Genomic DNA, 19409 nt, shown 5'->3' on the forward strand with positions numbered 1-19409 from the left:
TTTGGGCCTTTCAGCAGCAGTGAACACAACCAAGCAGTGGAAGGAAATCGGGAATCACACGGGATGGGGGAGGAGGGAATTTCGCAAGTCAGCAATAGTGAAGCACCAAAAGATCAAGCAGCACGCTGACGCAGATAGATCTTGGCGAAAACGGCACCAAAGACGATGAGAACACCAACGATGCCAAGCGCACCTAGGCGGTGTCCGTAGATGAGGCACGAAAGCAACACCGCGACCGCTTGCCGCACCGTCATGGCCACCACAAAGACGACAGGTCCGAACTGCGCAATAGTGTGGAAGACAAAAAGCTGGCCTGTGGCGGAGCAGATGGAGAGCAGAAGGCAGTCGTAGAAGAAGGCGTGGAAGCGGAACATGAAACGCAACGAGGCCGCAAGTGCCCCCTGCTGGAGCAGCGACACGAACGTCAGCAGGCACGAGAAGAAGTTGACGCCACACATCATCTGGGCCGAGCTCATCCGGTATGTGCGGAACAGCTCGGACTGCCAGTTGGATGTGAAGCTGTCAAGCAAGAGATAACTGGCGAGGATGATCAGTCCGGACAGGCTACTGCTCGTCGGAGATGAGGAGGAACCTCCAGAAGATCGGGAGAGAAGGAACAGACCCATGCCGACCGAAATGCCAAGAGCAAGCAGGTACTCGTGCCAGTCGTAGCTCTTGCGAGACACCAAGCGTCCCATAAGCATGACAGGTATCACTTTGGACGCCTTGGCCAGCACCTGCAGGAAAGCGCAAACGTCTTCTCATGTGCCTTGAAAGTGATACAGCTGTGCTTGAATGAATGTACAGGGGATGACGATATAAAATGGTACACCTTATTACCATTCAAGGCTATCAGCTGTCCTTCCATGTTATTGAACTGCAGTCAACAAATTTCAGACGGGCGGGTTGACATACAAGCAAACTAGTCAGCATCTACCAGTTAGTGAGGTCTGCAGAAACTCTACAGCATCAATTATCATGCAACGACTGATTCCATGTCTTCTTTCATGCTGAAAACCCAGTAGACAGGTAACACCTTACTGGTACCTACCTGACAACTGCTGCAGTAGTGTGGTCTCAGAGCTCGCGAGTAGTCGCTAGCTAGCTCTTCTGTTGACTCCATTTCAGATTTCAGTGAAAACAAGAGAGCAACTGGTGGCCTTGAATGATATCAGAATTTCACTTTCATATTTGTTCTTGCTGTATTTAAGCTCCAAGTTTCAATCCCAAACGAACCTTAGTTTTTGGTTTTGTTACTTTACTAGTATTGTGTAAATAAATAAGCTCAGCACCTTCTGTGTTTGAATTCTGTCATGTCATTGCCTAAAACTTCACTCTATTCTCGTCTCATCTGCAGTATGCAATGGTCTTTTTCTTTCTTACAACATTGGCTTTGAACCTATCAACATTACAGAATTCTATTACCCTGTTGTATGATGCATTTCCATCTAATGTTTTTACTAATGATTATAAGCTTTATTTGTGTATCATATAATCTACTTCCGGCTTCAAAAGCTTACATTGCATGGTTTCTGCCAAACGGCTTCGCCGTTTCTACATCAAGCCTGTAGAATAGGAGCACTGTACTAGTTGCATGTATACTACAGCAGACAGCAACCTGTTATTACAAGCTGTGCGGCTAGGTTTAATGGAAAGTCAGTTGGCAAACTTGATGCCAGTAGTACACAATAGTGGAAGCACAATGTGAAAGCTGCCACATATTAGAAACGTTACAGCATCAATGAATTACACACCTTTCCAGAAAACTAATTAGTGGTTACAGCTTAATGCACTTAACTGAGAATCCTCACTACAGTAAGTATCAATGTCGAGAGTTAAAGGTGCACAAGACCTGGAAGTAGGCTGAATTTCAACGTAGCCCGGAATAAAGAGTTGCAGTTGGAAGTTGTGCATGTGTTATCCCAACACAAGCACAAGGTTGTATTAAATAAGTTGCCATGCACTCAAGCTGAGCGTTATTTTCAGAACTCATACTCCTAAACTTTTGACTTCAGCTGTACAGATTACGATAAAGGAACACAACACGTGAGAGAGCTGAAATAAACAAGCTGCGGATGTTCCACATTTGGATATGGATCGAATAGTTTTTTACTGGCAGTAATAATATTCAATATGGGAATTTGATATTGAGTATATTCAAAAACCAGGTCTGGCAAAATATCAGGAAGAGCACAATTGCTACAGCCTCTACGAGGTAATGAATGCTTGTCTTGTGTAGACAACACATGAATCGTACCTGAAATAGCAAGTCTGCTTGATTTGCCTACACGATCTGAGGCAGTTCACGAGGTGCTGCACCCTGCCATTCTTTTCAGTGGTGCAGCAATGGCACCTTCTGAATGATGCAGTTCGTTTCGAAAGTTGCAGGGCTGGTTCACGATATGCCTGCACTCTCCCTACTGGCAATGCTGCCTTGGTGTAAGCATGCAGGTGCGAAACAGCAGCAAAGCAGATGACGCAGCATACGGGTGTAAGTGCTGTTAAAACATCACCTATGCGTGTCTGGTGTGTCTCGCAGCGCGAGTTGTGTTGTTTACGAGGGACGTTCTGAAAGTAAGTTTCGTCATTTATTTTCACACGCAAGCCTTATTGCCAAACAAAACACCATGCCATCATGAACTATACACCTTACACGATTTTTCCACATAGTCAACACCAACAATGAGGCATTTGTCGTAGCGTGCAATCAGTTTGAAGAAACCACTCTGGTAAAACTCAGTGCATACATGACCTCTTCACCATACACAATCTGTAGGCATTCATGGATGACGGACACAGTAGACCCATGTGCCCTTTTATACTGGACAACAGCACACACTTCCATAGGCGACCACGTTGTCAGCACACGTCTGTCTGCCATTGTGACCATTGAGTAACCTCAGGCACGTCGATCTGCTGCTACTCTTTTCTTCGGCGCTCTGCGCATGCGTCATTCCTCCTCCGCTGAAGCTCCTTTTGTCTTTGAACCAGTAATGGCTGTGGATTCTTACAGCGATTGTTTGTTTCACCTTGTGAACGATCTTCTCTTTTAAAAAAATGATGAAACTTACTTTCAGAACATCCCTCGTACATCACACATGCACACTAGCATGGGTGTCTGCCATATCCCAGAATTCAGCCATTTGTGCCGATCAAACCACTGCTGTTTCGGATTAAACAACATGTCTGAGCATTATTTGTCGGCACTGGTGGATTTCTATTTATTCATTCACCTCTAAAGCTGAGAAGTAAAACAAGATAAAAAAAAGACTGCATGCATGCTTGCCAGCAAAAGCACAAGAAGTTTGAATATGTTCCACAGTGCATTTGGTCTAATCGTCTGTGTGAGGAATGGTCATCCATCAACCGAACACAGCATGTAAGTACATGTGGGTTGACTACGTTTTGCTGTTTCTAAATCCACACAATACAAAATCCACCATATATAGTACCTACAGTTCGGGACCTCCCAAACTTACGTGGATAAACATTAGGCCTTTACGACTCCTGTGCCTGATCAATCGCAGAAGACAAGCTGCACAATTTCTGAAATTCTCTAGCTTTGCCATGAACTGGTTGACAGCAGTGCAGGTGAATCTAACGGACCTAATATGCATTACAATAACCTTGCATGAGTCGCCCATTCGTGAGCTGTATAGCCTTTGAGTGTACACAGATTTATCTCGACTTGGGGGCTCTACTACACAAGTTGAAAGGAACGTCAACCAGTTCACTTTTCTCTATGACTTTTATTTTTTCCTTGACATAAAATAACTTTCATGCTAGATTTGATATTCAAGGCCCATTTTCCCCCTCATAGTTATGTTTGATGAGGTTTTAAAATTGTGATACTGAAATACCAAAAAGTAAACCCAAGACAATACCCATACTGTCTTGAGAACATTCTCTGATTCGCAATACTGCCAGATCAGCTGCATCTTAATATATAATGAAATTACGCTCGCAACCAATAAATTTGTAAAATCAAGAAGTCTGCTGAAACAAGGCTCTGATGCTTAGGCAGTCCGAACAATTTCAGTCTCTTGGAACGCACTTGGTGGCCAAAATTTTATCAGTTGGAATTTATAAATGAGGTCCGTAAACACTGCTTGTAGAAAATCGGAGCCCTTTAGTGAAGCCAAAATGAGCAAAAGAGAAAAATTCGTTCCAACACAAATTTTGCAATACATTCGTGCCTCTATATAATGAATTACTGGGTATAAAAAGTTTTCCTAGCTGACTTGCAATGAATATATGCCTAAACGAATATCGGATGTACTAAAGGTCTTTTCATGTCAGATGCCATTATGTTACGACGACATACCACTGCATCGAGTTTCGTTATACAGCACACTTACGTTAATTCGGCTTTGGTTAATTCGATTCTTCAATTAATCCTATCCCGGAGGGCACCCCTGCATTTCTATTGGGCCAAACTTTCATTATCAATCGGCCTCCACCAGGTAATTTGAACTTGGCAAGTCAGTATTCACGTGCCTGACCCCTATGGTGACCCCAATAGCGGCCCTTTTAGTGACAGCAAGTCTCAGTGGTGCTTAGGGGACAGCGGATGCATTGAACACATGTCAATTTCCCATCGAAAACGGCCATTTCAGGCTTGCTCTAGAAAGATTTTCAAGCAATAACGGTAGCTCACAATGTCTCATTACGCTACTACTCGATTCCAACGCACGTCTGTTTTCTTTTTTTCGCCCAGATAACCGAAAACTATGGTCGCATGCATTGCCGCATAACGACAGTATTGCCACGAAGCTGACTTTAGGAAACCGGCCACCAATGTACAACATGCGTTAGACTTTTGCCTACTCTATAGTTCTTTTTTTTTTTTTTGCCAGATCATTCGCTGTGCGTTAGATTTCTACTTCATTTTAGGAGCTTTAATATTACCTCTACCCCAGTTTTCTGGATTGGACACACAAAAAGTGGGTGCACGTTTGATTTGGGCGCGTACTACAGAACCGGGGCAAATACTGCCAAGTGAATCGGCCGTGTTCTGGCATAATCTTCTACATCTTGTTTAAGTCCACCTGACCCACAGGACAATTCGATCGATTTCGTCAGTCCCATCGGGGTCAAATCAGCGGAAGTCGGCTGTACCAAATTTCACACCCCACTTGCGGCCCTTACCTGGGTGGGGAAGGCGACGAACTTGAGTGCCTCGTACTGGCACCAGCTGCTCATGATGTTTGAGAAAGAGCAGTAGGAGTACTTGTACACGGGCGCCAGGTGCCGCGGCTGCTGGGTGAACAGCAGGTACAGTCCGCTCAGTGTGAACGCCAGCACACGGTTGATAAACACCAGGAACTGGGAGTCGCCAAACCGCTGCCCGTCCGATGGCAGCACTTCCTCGTAATACTTCTGTGTCATGATCTTCTCTTGTAGCACACCCCAGGTCAAGTAAGAGATCTGCAACAGCAGCGAAGGAGGGCACAGTTAAGGAGAAGGTGCTCGTGACAGGATGCTGGTGTAGCTTCTCTTTTTCCCGTGCAAAGTAGCAAACTTCGGCAAGGATAACATTGCAAGTCTACTCCTATTGCTTTGCTTTATGAGTTTCATCATAAAAATTATCCAGTCACAAATGGTGAAAGATAGGAGAATGGAGCGAACCAAATCACCATGTTGTATAGTATAACCCGACCCCGAGTACTTCCTCAACTTGTTCTTCCTTGTTTTCCTTTCGATATTCTCTCTCTCTCTCTCTCTTTTGTAAGAGATTAGTTATCAGATGAAGAGACAACAACCCGCAAAGTTATGAGAGCACCTGCACAATACTTGTGGGGAGATATGTTGCACCTAAAGCCGAAATGGTTTCTGTGAAAAAATGCAGCACTCAAAAAAGTTCCCAGAGTTTTAACTGAGGCTGTACAGTCGAAAACAATGGTAAGAGGAAAACAGTAGGGCATATGCAAAATACTGGATGTAGGCTATTTCACACTATTACATTGCCTTACACAAGATGGCCGACCTCCTGCACAAGAGCACTGCTCACGGCACCATTAAGCCAAAGGTAGGCTTGCTAACAGTGAGGATGCAATAAGGAGGAGGTCACGGCGAGGCTGAAGAACATCATCTCGTGTGCACCTGCTTTATTTCCATTTATAGGGCAATGTCCACTATCTTGTGCGTGTAAAATGAGGTGTGTGGGGAAACGTACGTAAAATTTTACGTATCCCCTATTCAAAATGCCTCTTCATGATGTGATGCCACAATAGACCCTTTCCATAATTTGCAAGTGTGCTTCACTGCACTGCACATTTGGCCAACTAATGGTGTCACAAGTCATTGTTCAAAGGAAGACGAAGCACTATCTGCACATACTGGAGCTTGCCTCTTGCCGACGGTTTCATCATCAGAGCCAAGTCTACATTTCTTGCGCCATAACACAAGTAAACTGTGCTTGCACACATTTTGAAAAATGACTAAACCACTATTGGTTGGGCAAACTGCCTCGCAGGGAGGCTAACTTTACAATTATGAAAAAGGTGTATTAACCCCTTAAGCATTTTGGAAGTTTGCCAATGAAATACCGGTAAACATTACATAAGATGAGTTCAACTTGTCCATCGCAATTTATTCATTCTTAATGCGATCGGGACAAACAGAGTTAGTCCACTAAGTTTTTCTTCTACTACGTAGATGGCAGCACTTTCTCAGCGCTCAAAGATTACATTTTTGAAACCATGCTCCTTGGGTGCCTTTTGGCAGAATGTTTTGAAAGGAAACCAGGACCCGGTGCGATCCCTGTGGCAAAGCTGTCTCTGCCATTCCGTGGCTAATGAAACTTCACGCACTTCGTGGCCTGCCTTGGAAGATGAAGAATGGGTGAAAGAGTTTCTTTGGTGCCGAACTTTGCTTCACAGAATAGTTTATTTCGAAGAATTGTAAAATAAAACATTTTCCTTTACGACCCCACTGTTTGTGGCAATGACGAACAGATATATATTGCTTTGTGAGGAAGTAAATTTTTATGAGCAAAATATGAAGTAAACTGGTTGAAGACGCTTAAGAAGTTTTTTAGTACAAGGAAGTATGAAAATATACCATAGAAAAAGAAGCAAAATAAGGTCACTTTTAGCCAGAATAAATAAAGTGCATAAGGGGTTAAAGAAATATGTATGCCAGCTGGCATGCTGTTAAATATGCTACTGTACCTGCCAAATTCAGTGATATGCAGGGTTAGAGCATGGCTCCCTTTCATAATTAAAAGCATCGCTTAACTCTTTCATTACCATTAGAACACTTTATTTCAAGAGGTTGTAGTTGCAAGATATGTTGTGATACATAAATTTATAGCCTGATCACTGGCGTCTTCAATGGATGTATAGGAATAATAATTGCTCGGAGAATTATTGAAAATCCTTATGTGAAACTTCGAAGAAGCACCTCGAAGAACATGAATGAAAGTACTAATTATTTGCTATTTTTAGTGTAAGTACTAAGAGTAAAAGAAATCTGAAATATACCAAATATACACGTTTCCTAGCTCCCAACTTTTGTACGCCACATCACGCAAAAAAGTTACCATGAAGATGCCCTGGATTCCAGGGCACCATGAAGGTGCCCTGGAATAGGGGCGCCGACCTTGTGAAGCGGCCAGGACTCAAGACATGAAGACACCAGCCCACCGCCAATCTCTCCGAGATATAGAGCAATAATGTTTTTCCATTTAATACCATGAAGATTTGTTGGCATCAGTACCAGCCACAGTGATGCCCAGGCTATGCGGGAAAGCAGCAGCTTTGCAAAAAGTGAAAACTGGTAAGTTTTCTATTGTCCAGAGAGCATTTGTTTTTACTCGTTAAAGCAGGTACCTGGTTTGTTTTTTACAGCATACTTCAGGCTCACGAAGCAATAGTTGTCAGGTCAGGGAGCATGCAGAAGCCTCCTCATACTTGAATATTGTGTTCAATCAGCTCTTCTGTGCAAGCCAGGTGGTATTGTGTGCGTTCAACTGGCGCTGGAGCCTCCACTTGCTTTGTTCAGTTCCTGTACAGTGTTGTACGGTAATGTCGAGTGTTGCATAATATTGCACAGTAAAGATAAGGGCACTTGCGCCAGTGATTTTCAAAATGTAAGAGATCAGACAGCCAGTTAAGTTTTGGTCGAAGATCAATCTCGAATCGACTGCGTGCTCTTGTGCAAGTGAAAACCCCACATGACAAGAAGGATTGCTCATGATGATTTGCACATGCACTGTTGAAGCGCTGATGGATAAAAGCAATCCCCAATGGGGAAAATAAAGTTGCATTTGATATCAGTTGAACACAATTATCAAAATAGCACGCACTCATGAGCATCTACAAATTGTTTGTAATATCGTTAAAACAGCCTATATGTGGGATCAGAAAATTGACAACCCAAGAGAAGCTTCTGTGTCTTCACAGGTGCTGTAATTTAAAAGCTATGCTGCGGAGTCAACCAAAGCGCACATTTTGCGTTTTTGTATTGAAGAAGTGCTAGGAGCACTGGAGGCTAGTTTTGACTATACTTCCAGTTGAAGTTTTACGTTTCCAGACTCTACAATCTGCCAAGAATTGTCAAATCTAACAAATAGGTAAACTTCAGTTATTATTTCAGAAGGAGCATGATGTTGCTAGTACTGAAGAATTTCTAACAGAAATGCATAACAATGCATAGAAAAACTGTCAATCAAATTGATCGGTTTCTACAGGCAAAAGAGTTAACTGGTGCGATTTCCACGCCATGTCAATGTTCTAAGAATTTGGTTGATCATCTTTTCTTATTCCATGCCGTCAACATAACAGCAGATTTTAAATCCAAACTGTTGGCTCTTTTGCATTTTCGTCTGGTATTATGCACAGCTGCTGTATTAGTCAGTTTCGGTAAAAAGAAATCAGGAGTGCACATCTGCAGCTAAGCCAAATGTATGTAGAGCACAGTGAAAAGGACAGAAGTGCCACCTGTCACCTGGATCGAAAAATCACTACGCATTCTGTTATATTCCCAGTAGGTTAGGTGTCTCATCCTCGCAGCATGGATGGTGCCATCATTCCTACCACGCAGAAAACCTACATTCTTCAACAGGAACTTCCTCAGATGACATAACGTATGATTTACCCTGACTCAAGACAGGCGAGCCTGGCTAGCTCATCTGAAATTTGAACACAAAGGAGTGCGTAGTTTAGCCAGAGGGGTCATTTGTACAGGCCCTCCTTATGGTAATGTTCGGTGTGTTCAGCACGATGCCAAAAGACCAGCAGCAAAGAACACCAGCATTTCGAGCAGAACATTTTTGCAGCCCGCAGGTCTCCCATTGCCCAGACACAGCTGCAGAGCTGCATTCAAGTGTGTGAACGTGGAAAACACTGCACACCTGCCTGTCTGAAATAATGAAGAGGAAGCAAACAGAAACACAGCACTAGAAAAACAGCAGCTGTGCCAGCTGCATATGTATGGTTTAGACTCCAGCAGTCTGCCAAGCTTGACCTTGTGCACATTTTTCGCAGCCAGCAAACTAGATGAGCAAGGGGGAATCGAAATTTCTGGCAACAGGAGAAATGCAGCAAAGCAACAGCAAGTGCGAAATTAGGCAAAATTCTGGTTACCAACTCTTGAGTGGACGAAGGCAGGACGACTGACCCTGTCAGTGCCAAGACTGTATGTGCCAACCTTCTCACAATTTTTTTTAGTCCTACCACATCATGATTTACAACAAGAAAGGTTCTGCAGTTGCCTGGCTAACACGGCTACCAGTACAAAATAGAAGTACCGTGAACGGTTAGGGCCCACGACAGGAGTAAAACCTCGACGAAAACAAAACAAATTTTATGTTTATGACAGTGTAACAGAACACAAACAAGAACGATGTGCAAGCGAGCTGTCAAGAATTGTAAAAAGAAAACCTGGTTTATTTATCATTATTCAGCAGACAAAAACAGAAAGTTGGGACATTTGGTCCTCCCGACTGAGTCCAGGCGGGACTTGAGACATTTAGTAAAGAAGTGGGACTGTCCCGCTAAATTTGGAACCATTGGCAGCCCTAGATCAAAGCGCTTCCAGAGGTCTATAGTTGTTTACACTCATGCCACATGGGCCAGGTCAGTGCCATTAAGAGAGTACCTTATTTTCTTCAAGGAGCACTAACATCATCTAAGTCATAGAAACTCTGCCGTGTGCTTTTCGCATGGCAAAGGATGACGCTTAGCAGATATCACAGTTGGGAAACAAACGTCAGATATCTTAGAATGTTGTACTAAAGTTAGTCGCAAAATGCTGGACATGCAGTCATCGACAACACTGTGATGTGATACAGAGAAACGTATACTAAACGTGCCAACTCTGTGGGGCAATAAAGCAAAGTACGATGACGTTTCTCTCGTAAAAAGAGATGAAAAGTTAACGGTGACTTTAGCATGCGCTAAATAGGATGAAGGTGAAAGCCTACGCGCTCACGAGACATTTATTACACTACTTGACATTTTCATTTGAATGCCTTGTTACTTCCTATCACTTGTTTTCTCCTACCAAAGGTTGCAGGTTCGAGTGCCTAAATAACTCTACCTTAATGAACTGTGCCTTAATTAATGTCACCTTAATTAACACCAAAGGCTGTCGGTTTGGCCATCAATGGTAACACCATCAGTTTTGGTTCCACTGAATTTTGGTCCCACCAAAGGTAGAGGGTTCGACTCCAGCCAAAGCCCATGGGTTCAAGTGCCTTGATTAACTTTGCCTTAATTCACACCAAGGGACGCGGGTTCGGCTCCCACCAAATGTGGTGGATTCAACCGTCAAAGGTGGCCCCATCAATTTTGGTGCCATTGAATTTTGGTCCTACCAAAGGTTGTGGGTTCGAGTGCCATGATTAACTTTGCCTTAATTAACACCAAAGGCCGTGGGTTCAACTCCCACCAGTTTTGGTGCCATTGAACTTTAGTGCCGTAATACCAGACGGTCAATTTTTCGGTAACACCGGACATCGGATTTTTCGACCCATAAGCCACGTAAGGCCTTAAGTTAAGGCCTTAAGTGGCCTTAAGGCCACTTAACTTAAGGCCTTAAGTTAAGCACACTCTTATTAAGGCCTTAAGGCCTTAATAAGAGTGTGGAGGCCTTAATAAGAGTGTGGACATTTATTCTCATTGTGTTGGCATGCGGCAGCGCAGGAACGAAGCGAGCCCATGTATCCCTGTCCGTTTCATTGGCACCGAAACCAAAGCTGGTTTGTAGGAACGAGCATTATAGTAAATTATTTGGAATGCTCTGAAGCTTGCCAGCATTTCTTTTTGTCGGGTTTAGTGGATTTAAATATTCATGTAATGCTAAGAAAATTGAAAACATCATTTCAGAATTCCTTTAGCCCCTTAAGGGATCTTGACAACCTCAGCTCATTATGAATGATGGTCACTCTTCGGCTTTTGAGAAGACCTCCTAACAACGTAGATTGCGGGAGATGTTCTAACATCATCGCTTTTATTGAATCAGATTTACCACAATATTTGCAAACTAATTTCTGTCTTGAACCATGTTTTTAAGGCATATAATGTAAAAAAAAACATTAGACATTACGGTATGTTTCTCGAAAAAAAAAATTGCCCTTAAGGAATTTAACAAGAAAAGAGCTTCCGTAAGCAAGAAAGTGGCCCGAGCTTAGAACAGAGTTGATGCTGTCACTGCAAAAGTACTGCACCGTTTTTCAATGATGTATCAGGTGCCAATTGAACTAACAAAAAGACAACTGCATAGTGCGAAGGAAAATACATTTCGGCCAATTTTATAGTATTCTCCCACGGAGGCCACTGATATTCTTCAGACTTCTGTCAGCACTATTTTCAGAATTGCAACACTCTCTCTGTGCAGCTTTCCAACTAAAAGCAAGATCCAGAGCACAGCAGAGCATGACCTCGAGATTGCTGGCGCAGCACAGCATTCCTGTACGTGTGGCTACATTATCAGGTTACTGAATTGCAGAAAAATTGTGTGGCATTTTCATTTGCAATTTCCTCTGCAACTAAGTCATCTCTCGGCGCACCGCAAGCTCTGTGAGCTTTCTAGAAAAGCAGTAGAACAGTCTATTCGCAGTGACAACCCAAGAATTCAGTGCAAACTCACCCGCAAAGCCACGCTGTATGTGCCTTCTGCACCCCTGTGCTACAAAACATCTTTCCTTAAAAATATTGATACTATAAGAAATAAGTGTATGCCGTGATGTCATGGTAATGAGTGGACGTAACTGGCTGGCATATCTATACAGATTCTGTTTTGAGTTGGACAGTGGCGTATTTGCCACTGCATCCTTAGGTTGCCACCAACTACAGATTCATTCCATCGTAGCCTTTAGAGTTTCTTTAAAGCCATTCGGCTGTACAATGAAAGGCCCCAAGCATAGTACATGAAATTTTAATCATGTGGGAAGAGGGCCGGTACAATGTAAGGGTTCCGTTCACTAAGTTCTATAGATGGTGTCCAAATCGCACCACCATCAACAACCACCTCGGAACGAAAAAAGCAAATCTTGAAGGGCAGGCTTTTGAGCACTGCAGGCACCGGAAGCAATTGCAGAAGTTGGAAACTTGTCATGGCAGCCATGTTTTAGACACCAACCTGTTCCTTTCTTACCCATTACTTGCAATGAGCTGATCATGGTGATTAATGTAGGAGAAATGCCGATCAGATCACTGAAGTGCAAAGGGAACTGTTACATTATTCCAGTCCAGCTTGAGTTTAAAGTTGCTTGTCAGGACTTAATTAAACTAGCTCGTCAAACACTGACACCATATCTCTCACCTGCAGACCCAGGAAACAGTAGGCCAGCACAAATGCCTCGGACAGAAAGGAACGACTTGGCGGTCGGGGCGGTTCGGTGCCCCCTCCCAGTTCGAGGCTTGGCTTGACGTCCGGCTCATGTCCCAGCACCAATAAGTGCAGTACGCGTGCAAAGGGACCTCCTGCTGGACACAAAGGGTACACACACAGTACTAGTCAAGCACACAGCATCTAAAGGACATCCACTGCAGAACATCTAGACGACACCCCAGATACTGCTTACCGCAGAACAAGGAGTGTATACAGAAAAAAATTTAAAGAAAACAGAATACATCTTTTCAACTTACTAAGGCAGTCGTGTACCTGATATCATCCCAACTGAATCAACAAAAATTGATGAATACAAGACATGATTCAATCGTCTGTAGTGTGATTAATGAGACTTGATACTGTCGTCTCTTGTTTGACAACTTTTGCTTGTCTCAAGTTTTCGCCTTCCTTTGAAACCCTGTCTTGTTTGTGTTTACTTACACGTTTTGTGAATCTACAATGAACTGCAAACTAGCTTGTGGTACAAAGAACATGTCAGGTCATTCTGAGCTGTGTAGCTGTTATTTACTTATATTTACCACTTCCTTCCTTGAGTGGTTAGGTATCTGTGTGCAAGAAGCTTAAGGTTGGCACAGTAAAAGAAACTAACACGGCAAACCCTGAATTTATTTTCTCGCCCGCCAGATCTTGAAATGAACACCCGTGGTGCACACAAAATCTTTATCTCAAAGGCCATCTATGAAGCTTGCAGTTTTCGTTTTTGATCACCTACGCATAGTTGTCTTCCACTTGGCACTTACACAGTAGTGTCATTAAATGGCTCACTTGCATTTGAAAAGTCCATTTGTGCTACTAGACTGTTATATCCAATACATATAGTGTCATAGCTGTACCACAAGGCATATGTCAAATGTAATAAAATGATTTCACGACACAATTGTAGTATACCGCAACTCAATACTATTAAAAAAAGAAAAGAACTGGTCTATATCAAACCAAGAGAAGCTAACTGATTAGTTGAACTGAATTACTGTCCATTTCCCAGCTCGCTTCTTATGGTTCGTACTGGAACAGTAACCCGCATGAACGAGTTAAATGATTTCCACCTTTGTTTAGTTACTAGTACGATTAGAATAATTGATTATAAAATCGCATTCATTCGTAGAGTGTCATATACCCCTGCCACGGGCACAAAAAATGACATTAACTGGCTAATGCCTTAAACTTTAATGTCATTCGTGGGGTGCCACACGGACATGCTCAATGGCATTAAAGCTTATGTCATTCGCGACGTAGTGCGTTTTCGTAACTCAAATTTGATATTTTTTTTTCAAGTTGGCTGCAAGCACAGCTGGCAGAAGTTTTTTTACGGTTTAACATGTGTGCGCATCTACATGGTTAGTATGAAAATAGCCGCTAAATTTCCTGCAGTGTATGGCAGTAGGTCGCGCAGACTGAGTCGCGAAGCTCATGCTGACATTTGCATTCGCGCAGCTGACAGCGCCACGCGTGCATTTATCGCGCCGGTCGCCCCGAATGAATGCGCGGCGGCTCGAAAGACATATATGGTAAAAACCCCTTTCGACATGTTCCCTGATACAGGACGCCAAGATTTAATCCAGGATTGCACGAATGCGTGTTCGTCAGTGGTAGTGTTTCATGAGCTAGCAGTAGAAGAATGAATCTGCTAGCAGGATATGTAGCGCCTCATCGCTATGCAATGCTCGCGTATATGTAAGCAACTTGCGAAAGAAAACTAGCTTTTTTTTTTTGTCTTGTTTTAGCAGGTCCACGCACTCGCGAGGCTCGGTGCTAAGAGAACGGAATTTCGTGCCGAAAGCCCCTTTTGAAGTTACGTGCAACAGCAACAACGCGACAATATAATAACCTTGCAACATGACGTTTGCGCATATGGTTATCATAAAACGTCGTTCCAATTGCCCGCGTTTTATGACTTCACAGATAAAGAACGCGGTGAAGATAAACGACTCGCCATGGGCTTCTCAGCAAACCCCTACCATCGAAAACTACAGAAACAAATAAATATCGCCTAGCAAAAGCAAACCAACAGTGGCGCTAAACAAGCCGGCACGGCAAAGCGGCGTGGCCACGGTCGGCCGCGCCGTCCCGGCGCCAAATTATACTTGCCCTGGTTTTCCAAGAACTTGGTCCTCCGCACATAGCATATGATCAGGGCGCCCGGGCCGATGATGGTTGCGTAGCCGAGCAAGTTCACCAACAGTCGAAGCAGCCAGTTGTTGTCCTCCGCCAAGAAACTGTCGTCGCCGCTCTCGGTCGCGGAAATCACGGTCGCAGGAGCCATGGAGCGGCTGCTAGCGTAGCCGCCTAGCAAACTATTTAAAGTGAGTGCCGTTGCGCGCACCACAGTCTTATCGATGTTGATGTTCATTCATGACAGCTGGAACACGCGCGCCGTCCCCATTTTTCATCGTCTTCCTCGATTCAAGCGCCTTGACTCCTGCCTACGCTCCGTTCCCTGCATTCAATGAAAACCTGCTGAAAACGAAACACGCCAGCAGCTGCGGACAGGGTTGCCAATCATGCTTCGCGCGTCGCGTCAAAAGCAGCCGCAGCCTCTACTCTACCTCTACCAAGGTTCAACCATAGTTTTACCGAACGAGTTGCCAGGTTTGCGCCGGTGTACTGCAGCTGGCGTGCTTCACATCGGGCAGCTGAAGAGTCCTTGAACAGAAGTGAAAAACGAGTATATCAAAACACGGAGAGCGAGCGGCGTAGCGCTTTTGGCACATGGCTTTCAGGCAAGGCCAACGCTAGCGATGGCGTTGACGCCAGAGCGTGAGCGGGTAATTCGAATAGAAAAACCGAAGCCCAGAGTCGCAAAGCCTGTGGCTGCGTTGTCCTAGCCTGTTAAGGCAGAGCAAGTGGATACTATTGTTTATTTCTTATTCATTTGTCCTTAGAAACTTGCAAAAGCGTCAGGTGGTACGGCTAAAGACAACCAATTATACTTTAGAAGATTTAACTGCTTGGCTAGTTGGTGATCTTGCATACTAAATAGATTTTGCGCCAAAACAACACACACAAGAAAAGTGGTGTCGTCGTCTCTCTTGTGTGTGTTGTTTTGGCGCAAAATTTTTTTAGTATACAACCAATTCGCCTGACAAAAGTTGTAGCACCCAAAGCGACAGCCACATGCCTTGTAGGACAACGGAACCACTACATACTTCACAACAGTGAAATCATAAACCACAATGTCATTGCGCACTATGTAGTACGTAAAAAAGATGCACTTGAAACATTTTGTTGAACAAGACATTCCTTTTTTTTTTTTTTTTTGCATATAGGTACGTGGAACGCATGTACAATGCTAATCAAATGCATGATTTCTCACTTAAAACACACGGAAATTGAACGAAACATAGCAAAGTGGGAATCAATGGTACCAATTGCTATCGTAGTTCATAAATATAACTAAAAGTATAGCTCTTGTCTTAGTGAACTGGCGCAAACGGACACAGCATTCAAGCTTTTCTCGCATAATATGTCATTATTTAGGAGGCGCGATATCTGGGAGGTTAGTGTTTGCGTACTATAACTTGTTCGGCCTCTAGAGGTTTCATTTAGGCGAAGTCTAAAGAGTATAAAGAGTTTGAGCACGGTCACGAAAGAGCCGTGCTCAAGGTTTAGATGAAATATCAGCTGAATATGTAATCAGTGTATTAGCTGTGCGGATTCCTTTTAGCTTGAACAGGATTCTAGACACGTGTGTTGTACCCGATGAAATGAAGGGAGCACGTGTTGTAAAGGCGGAGATGTTTCAAAACCAGAAAACTATCGACCCGTAGTTCGTAGTTCCTTTCTTAGCACAAATGCTGGAAAGACATGTTCTTAAAGCTATGTACAGCTTTAAGAACAGCTTCCCAGTGCGGCTTTGTTCAAGGCAGTGGTACGCAGAAACTTTTTGAAACTTTGTCAGATTTTTTACATGAAACTCTTGAACGAAACCTTGTGGACTCTTTTTGGATATATCAAAGGCATTTGACTCAGTTAACCATCGTATTCTATGCAGAAAACTTTACAACTATGGCTTTCGGGGACATTCTCTAGATTTTCTTAATAGTTGTTTTTTGAATAGGTTTCAAATTGTTTGTTTGAATTATGTACACAGCACACTGCGGTATCTCACAGCAGGAATTCTGCTGGGTTCAGTGTTCTCAGCGATTTTATTTAACTTATACGTGTGTGACTTGGGACGGATAATTGGCACGAGCACTGTTTTTTTATATGCGGACGACACGTTGCTTATTTCAAGCTACATGAAATATGATAGGCCTGTTGCTCTGCTTCAAGTGATGCAGTAAACGTCATAGACTGTTGCAGAAGTAATCAAATAAATGTTTATGCACGAAAAACGCAATTAGTCTGTTTTAGAAATCTCTTAAAAGTACTTTATGCCACACTGCCTGTCCTTTTGCATAGCTTCGATTGTTTGAATTGTGACTGTACACCGATTGAATAGAGATAGAGAGAGAGAGAGATGCAAATGAGAGAAAGGCAGGGAGGTTAATAAGAGTTAAAACATGCGGTTTGCTACCCTGCACTAGGGGGAAGGGAAAGGGGAAGTAAAGACGGAAAGAAGAGTGGAGACAAAAAGAAAGGCGTGAAAAAAAAGGGGGAGGCGGGATGGAATCATTAGAGTCTTTCTAATAGGCCACTGCCACGTAAAAAGGTCAACAAAGCCTTCACCGACTTTCGGTGCGACGACAGTTAATATGTAGACAGTGTTAAATATGTAGATGTTCACTATGAAAATGATTTATCATGGAACGTTCATTTGGCTTCAATTTGTGCTAAACTTCGACGAGCTGCGTGCTTACTTTATCGAGTTCGGATTTATGCTCCTATTAAAATAAGGAAAATGATTGTGCATGAGCTAGCTTATACGATTATAAGATATGGCAACCACTGTATTTTTTTTTAATTGCTGCAGCTTATGGAAATCCAAAGTAAACACGTTATTACAGAATATTCTAACAAGTGTAACCAGAACAAAAGCATTTCGCTAGAATAGCAGCTTGGGTTTGTTTGTTTGTCTAGTGTCCTGTAGGCGGGACACGAGACAAGAAGACGGCACCACAAGCGCTGAAAACATTGTTATGGATACTCCCTTCAGGTCTCTGAAAATGCAAAAAAAAAAAAAAACATTGATTCAGCGTTTCTCTCTATTGTTGTGCCGCTATTCTTATGGAACGAATATCTTCGTATACCCGTATAAAGCACATGGATCTACGCAATCCCTCCAGATATGTTGCTCCTCGAACAGGGAACTAATTATGCCACTGTCACTCGTATGAAGCTAACTTTTATTTGTATGTACGTGAGCATTGCTTTAGTCCGGTGGTGGACATAAAATAGGCTGGTTATGATCTTTGTGAATGGTTTGAACATGCTAGCTGTATCCATTTCGCGGCTTTACGTTTGTACATTTACTAATACAGTGCGCATTCATGTAAAAGCGTGACCCGTCTTATTTGACGATGGCATGTAGCACATTTGCCGCTCCATTTTGTGCGTTTCTTGGAAATTTGTTTTGTACGTGCTGTTGAAAATGAAGAGGCTAGTGTTTATATTTTGGAGCATTAGTTATGATCGGACTCTGTCAATGTGGTTTTGCCGCGACTGTCAAGTTTCTGCCATACAAGCCCTCGGAAGGCTTCGGCAGACCCGGCAAGAAATGCATGTATATGAGAACTGGCAATAAAGGCTATCATCACCGTCGTCGTCGTCGTTATCATCGTCATATCTAATGAAATCCCATTTAAAACGGGCTGGTGACAACTAGTCACTTGGCCTGCTTTAACTAAGTATGTTTTACTATATCGATTGCTATCTAGCGTTTTGCCCATCTCTAATTGACTTTTCTCTTTATTAAAGCCTCTATCCCCGTGCTGTAAACGAACCAGCTGCATCTCCTCATTTTTTTCCCCAGTACACAAAATGTATCTTGCCTATCTCGACCGCTGACCAGCTAACGCTTCCATCAGCATTGAAACATAACACTTCTGGAATGTAATGTTCCCTACGGTGCTGGCTGATATGCCAAATATCTTGACATTACATTACAATGTGCTCAGTCATCTCCAGAATTTTGTTGTACCCGATACGTGCTTCATACTGCTGCGACTGCGACTGTTTGCTTCTGTATGTCTTTGTCCTCAGGCATAGCCCCTTTGGGTTACCGTGCGAATTTTCTCTCCTGATCTCTTGGTGGCCATTTTCGTAAGTACCTCCGAATTTTTTTTGTCCATCCATTGCACTCAGTTTAGCCTCTCTGTTTCTCTAGAAGAACGGGTGGGGCAACTTCATCAGGTTGTCTGGGACAGCATTTCCTTTTCTAATTATTACTTCTGAAGACCCCCTGCCTGCAAATAATGAATGAAAATAACTGATTTGATTTGATACCTGTCTTTACCCGTGTCTGTGAAGAATGAAAACATTTAGCAGTTGTTTGTGGCAATCTAAAGATTTTGCCACACGTTACGAGTTCACCTTATGACTTTACCACACACTCCTCTAAGGAGCTCACTAGCCTCTAAACAAGGCCTACACGGTTCCTTGAAGGTTTCATC

The 19409-nt window shown here is 43.2% G+C and overlaps 1 protein-coding gene across 1 annotated transcript; it reads right to left on the minus strand.

Moving 5' to 3' along the window:
* Positions 1-113: 113 nt before the first annotated feature.
* Positions 114-15340, minus strand: sll (adenosine 3'-phospho 5'-phosphosulfate transporter 1). Its single transcript, XM_050180897.3, has 4 exons — positions 14947-15340; positions 12769-12929; positions 5149-5427; positions 114-737 (listed from the first exon to the last, which is right to left on the minus strand). Exons 1-4 carry the CDS (start codon positions 15206-15208, stop codon positions 114-116), a joined length of 1326 nt encoding a protein of 441 aa, XP_050036854.1. The 5' UTR covers positions 15209-15340.
* Between the last annotated feature and the right edge of the window lie 4069 nt (positions 15341-19409).

This window comes from Dermacentor andersoni, chromosome 7 (genome assembly GCF_023375885.2).
Source record: "Dermacentor andersoni chromosome 7, qqDerAnde1_hic_scaffold, whole genome shotgun sequence".
In the NCBI taxonomy this organism is placed as follows: Eukaryota; Metazoa; Arthropoda; class Arachnida; order Ixodida; family Ixodidae; genus Dermacentor; species Dermacentor andersoni.

What these genes read in the sequence shown, in the direction of transcription:
- sll (XM_050180897.3), bottom strand. Translation starts at nt 15,208, where the DNA reads ATGAACATCAACATCGATAAGACTGTGGTGCGCGCAACGGCACTCACT. An exon ending in CAAGTTCTTGGAAAACCAGG is followed by an intron (nt 12,930 to 14,946) that starts GCAAGTATAATT and finishes TGTGTCCAGCAG; the next exon opens with GAGGTCCCTTTGCACGCGTA. An exon ending in TCGTCGCCTTCCCCACCCAG is followed by an intron (nt 738 to 5,148) that starts GTAAGGGCCGCA and finishes GCTTTCCTGCAG; the next exon opens with GTGCTGGCCAAGGCGTCCAA.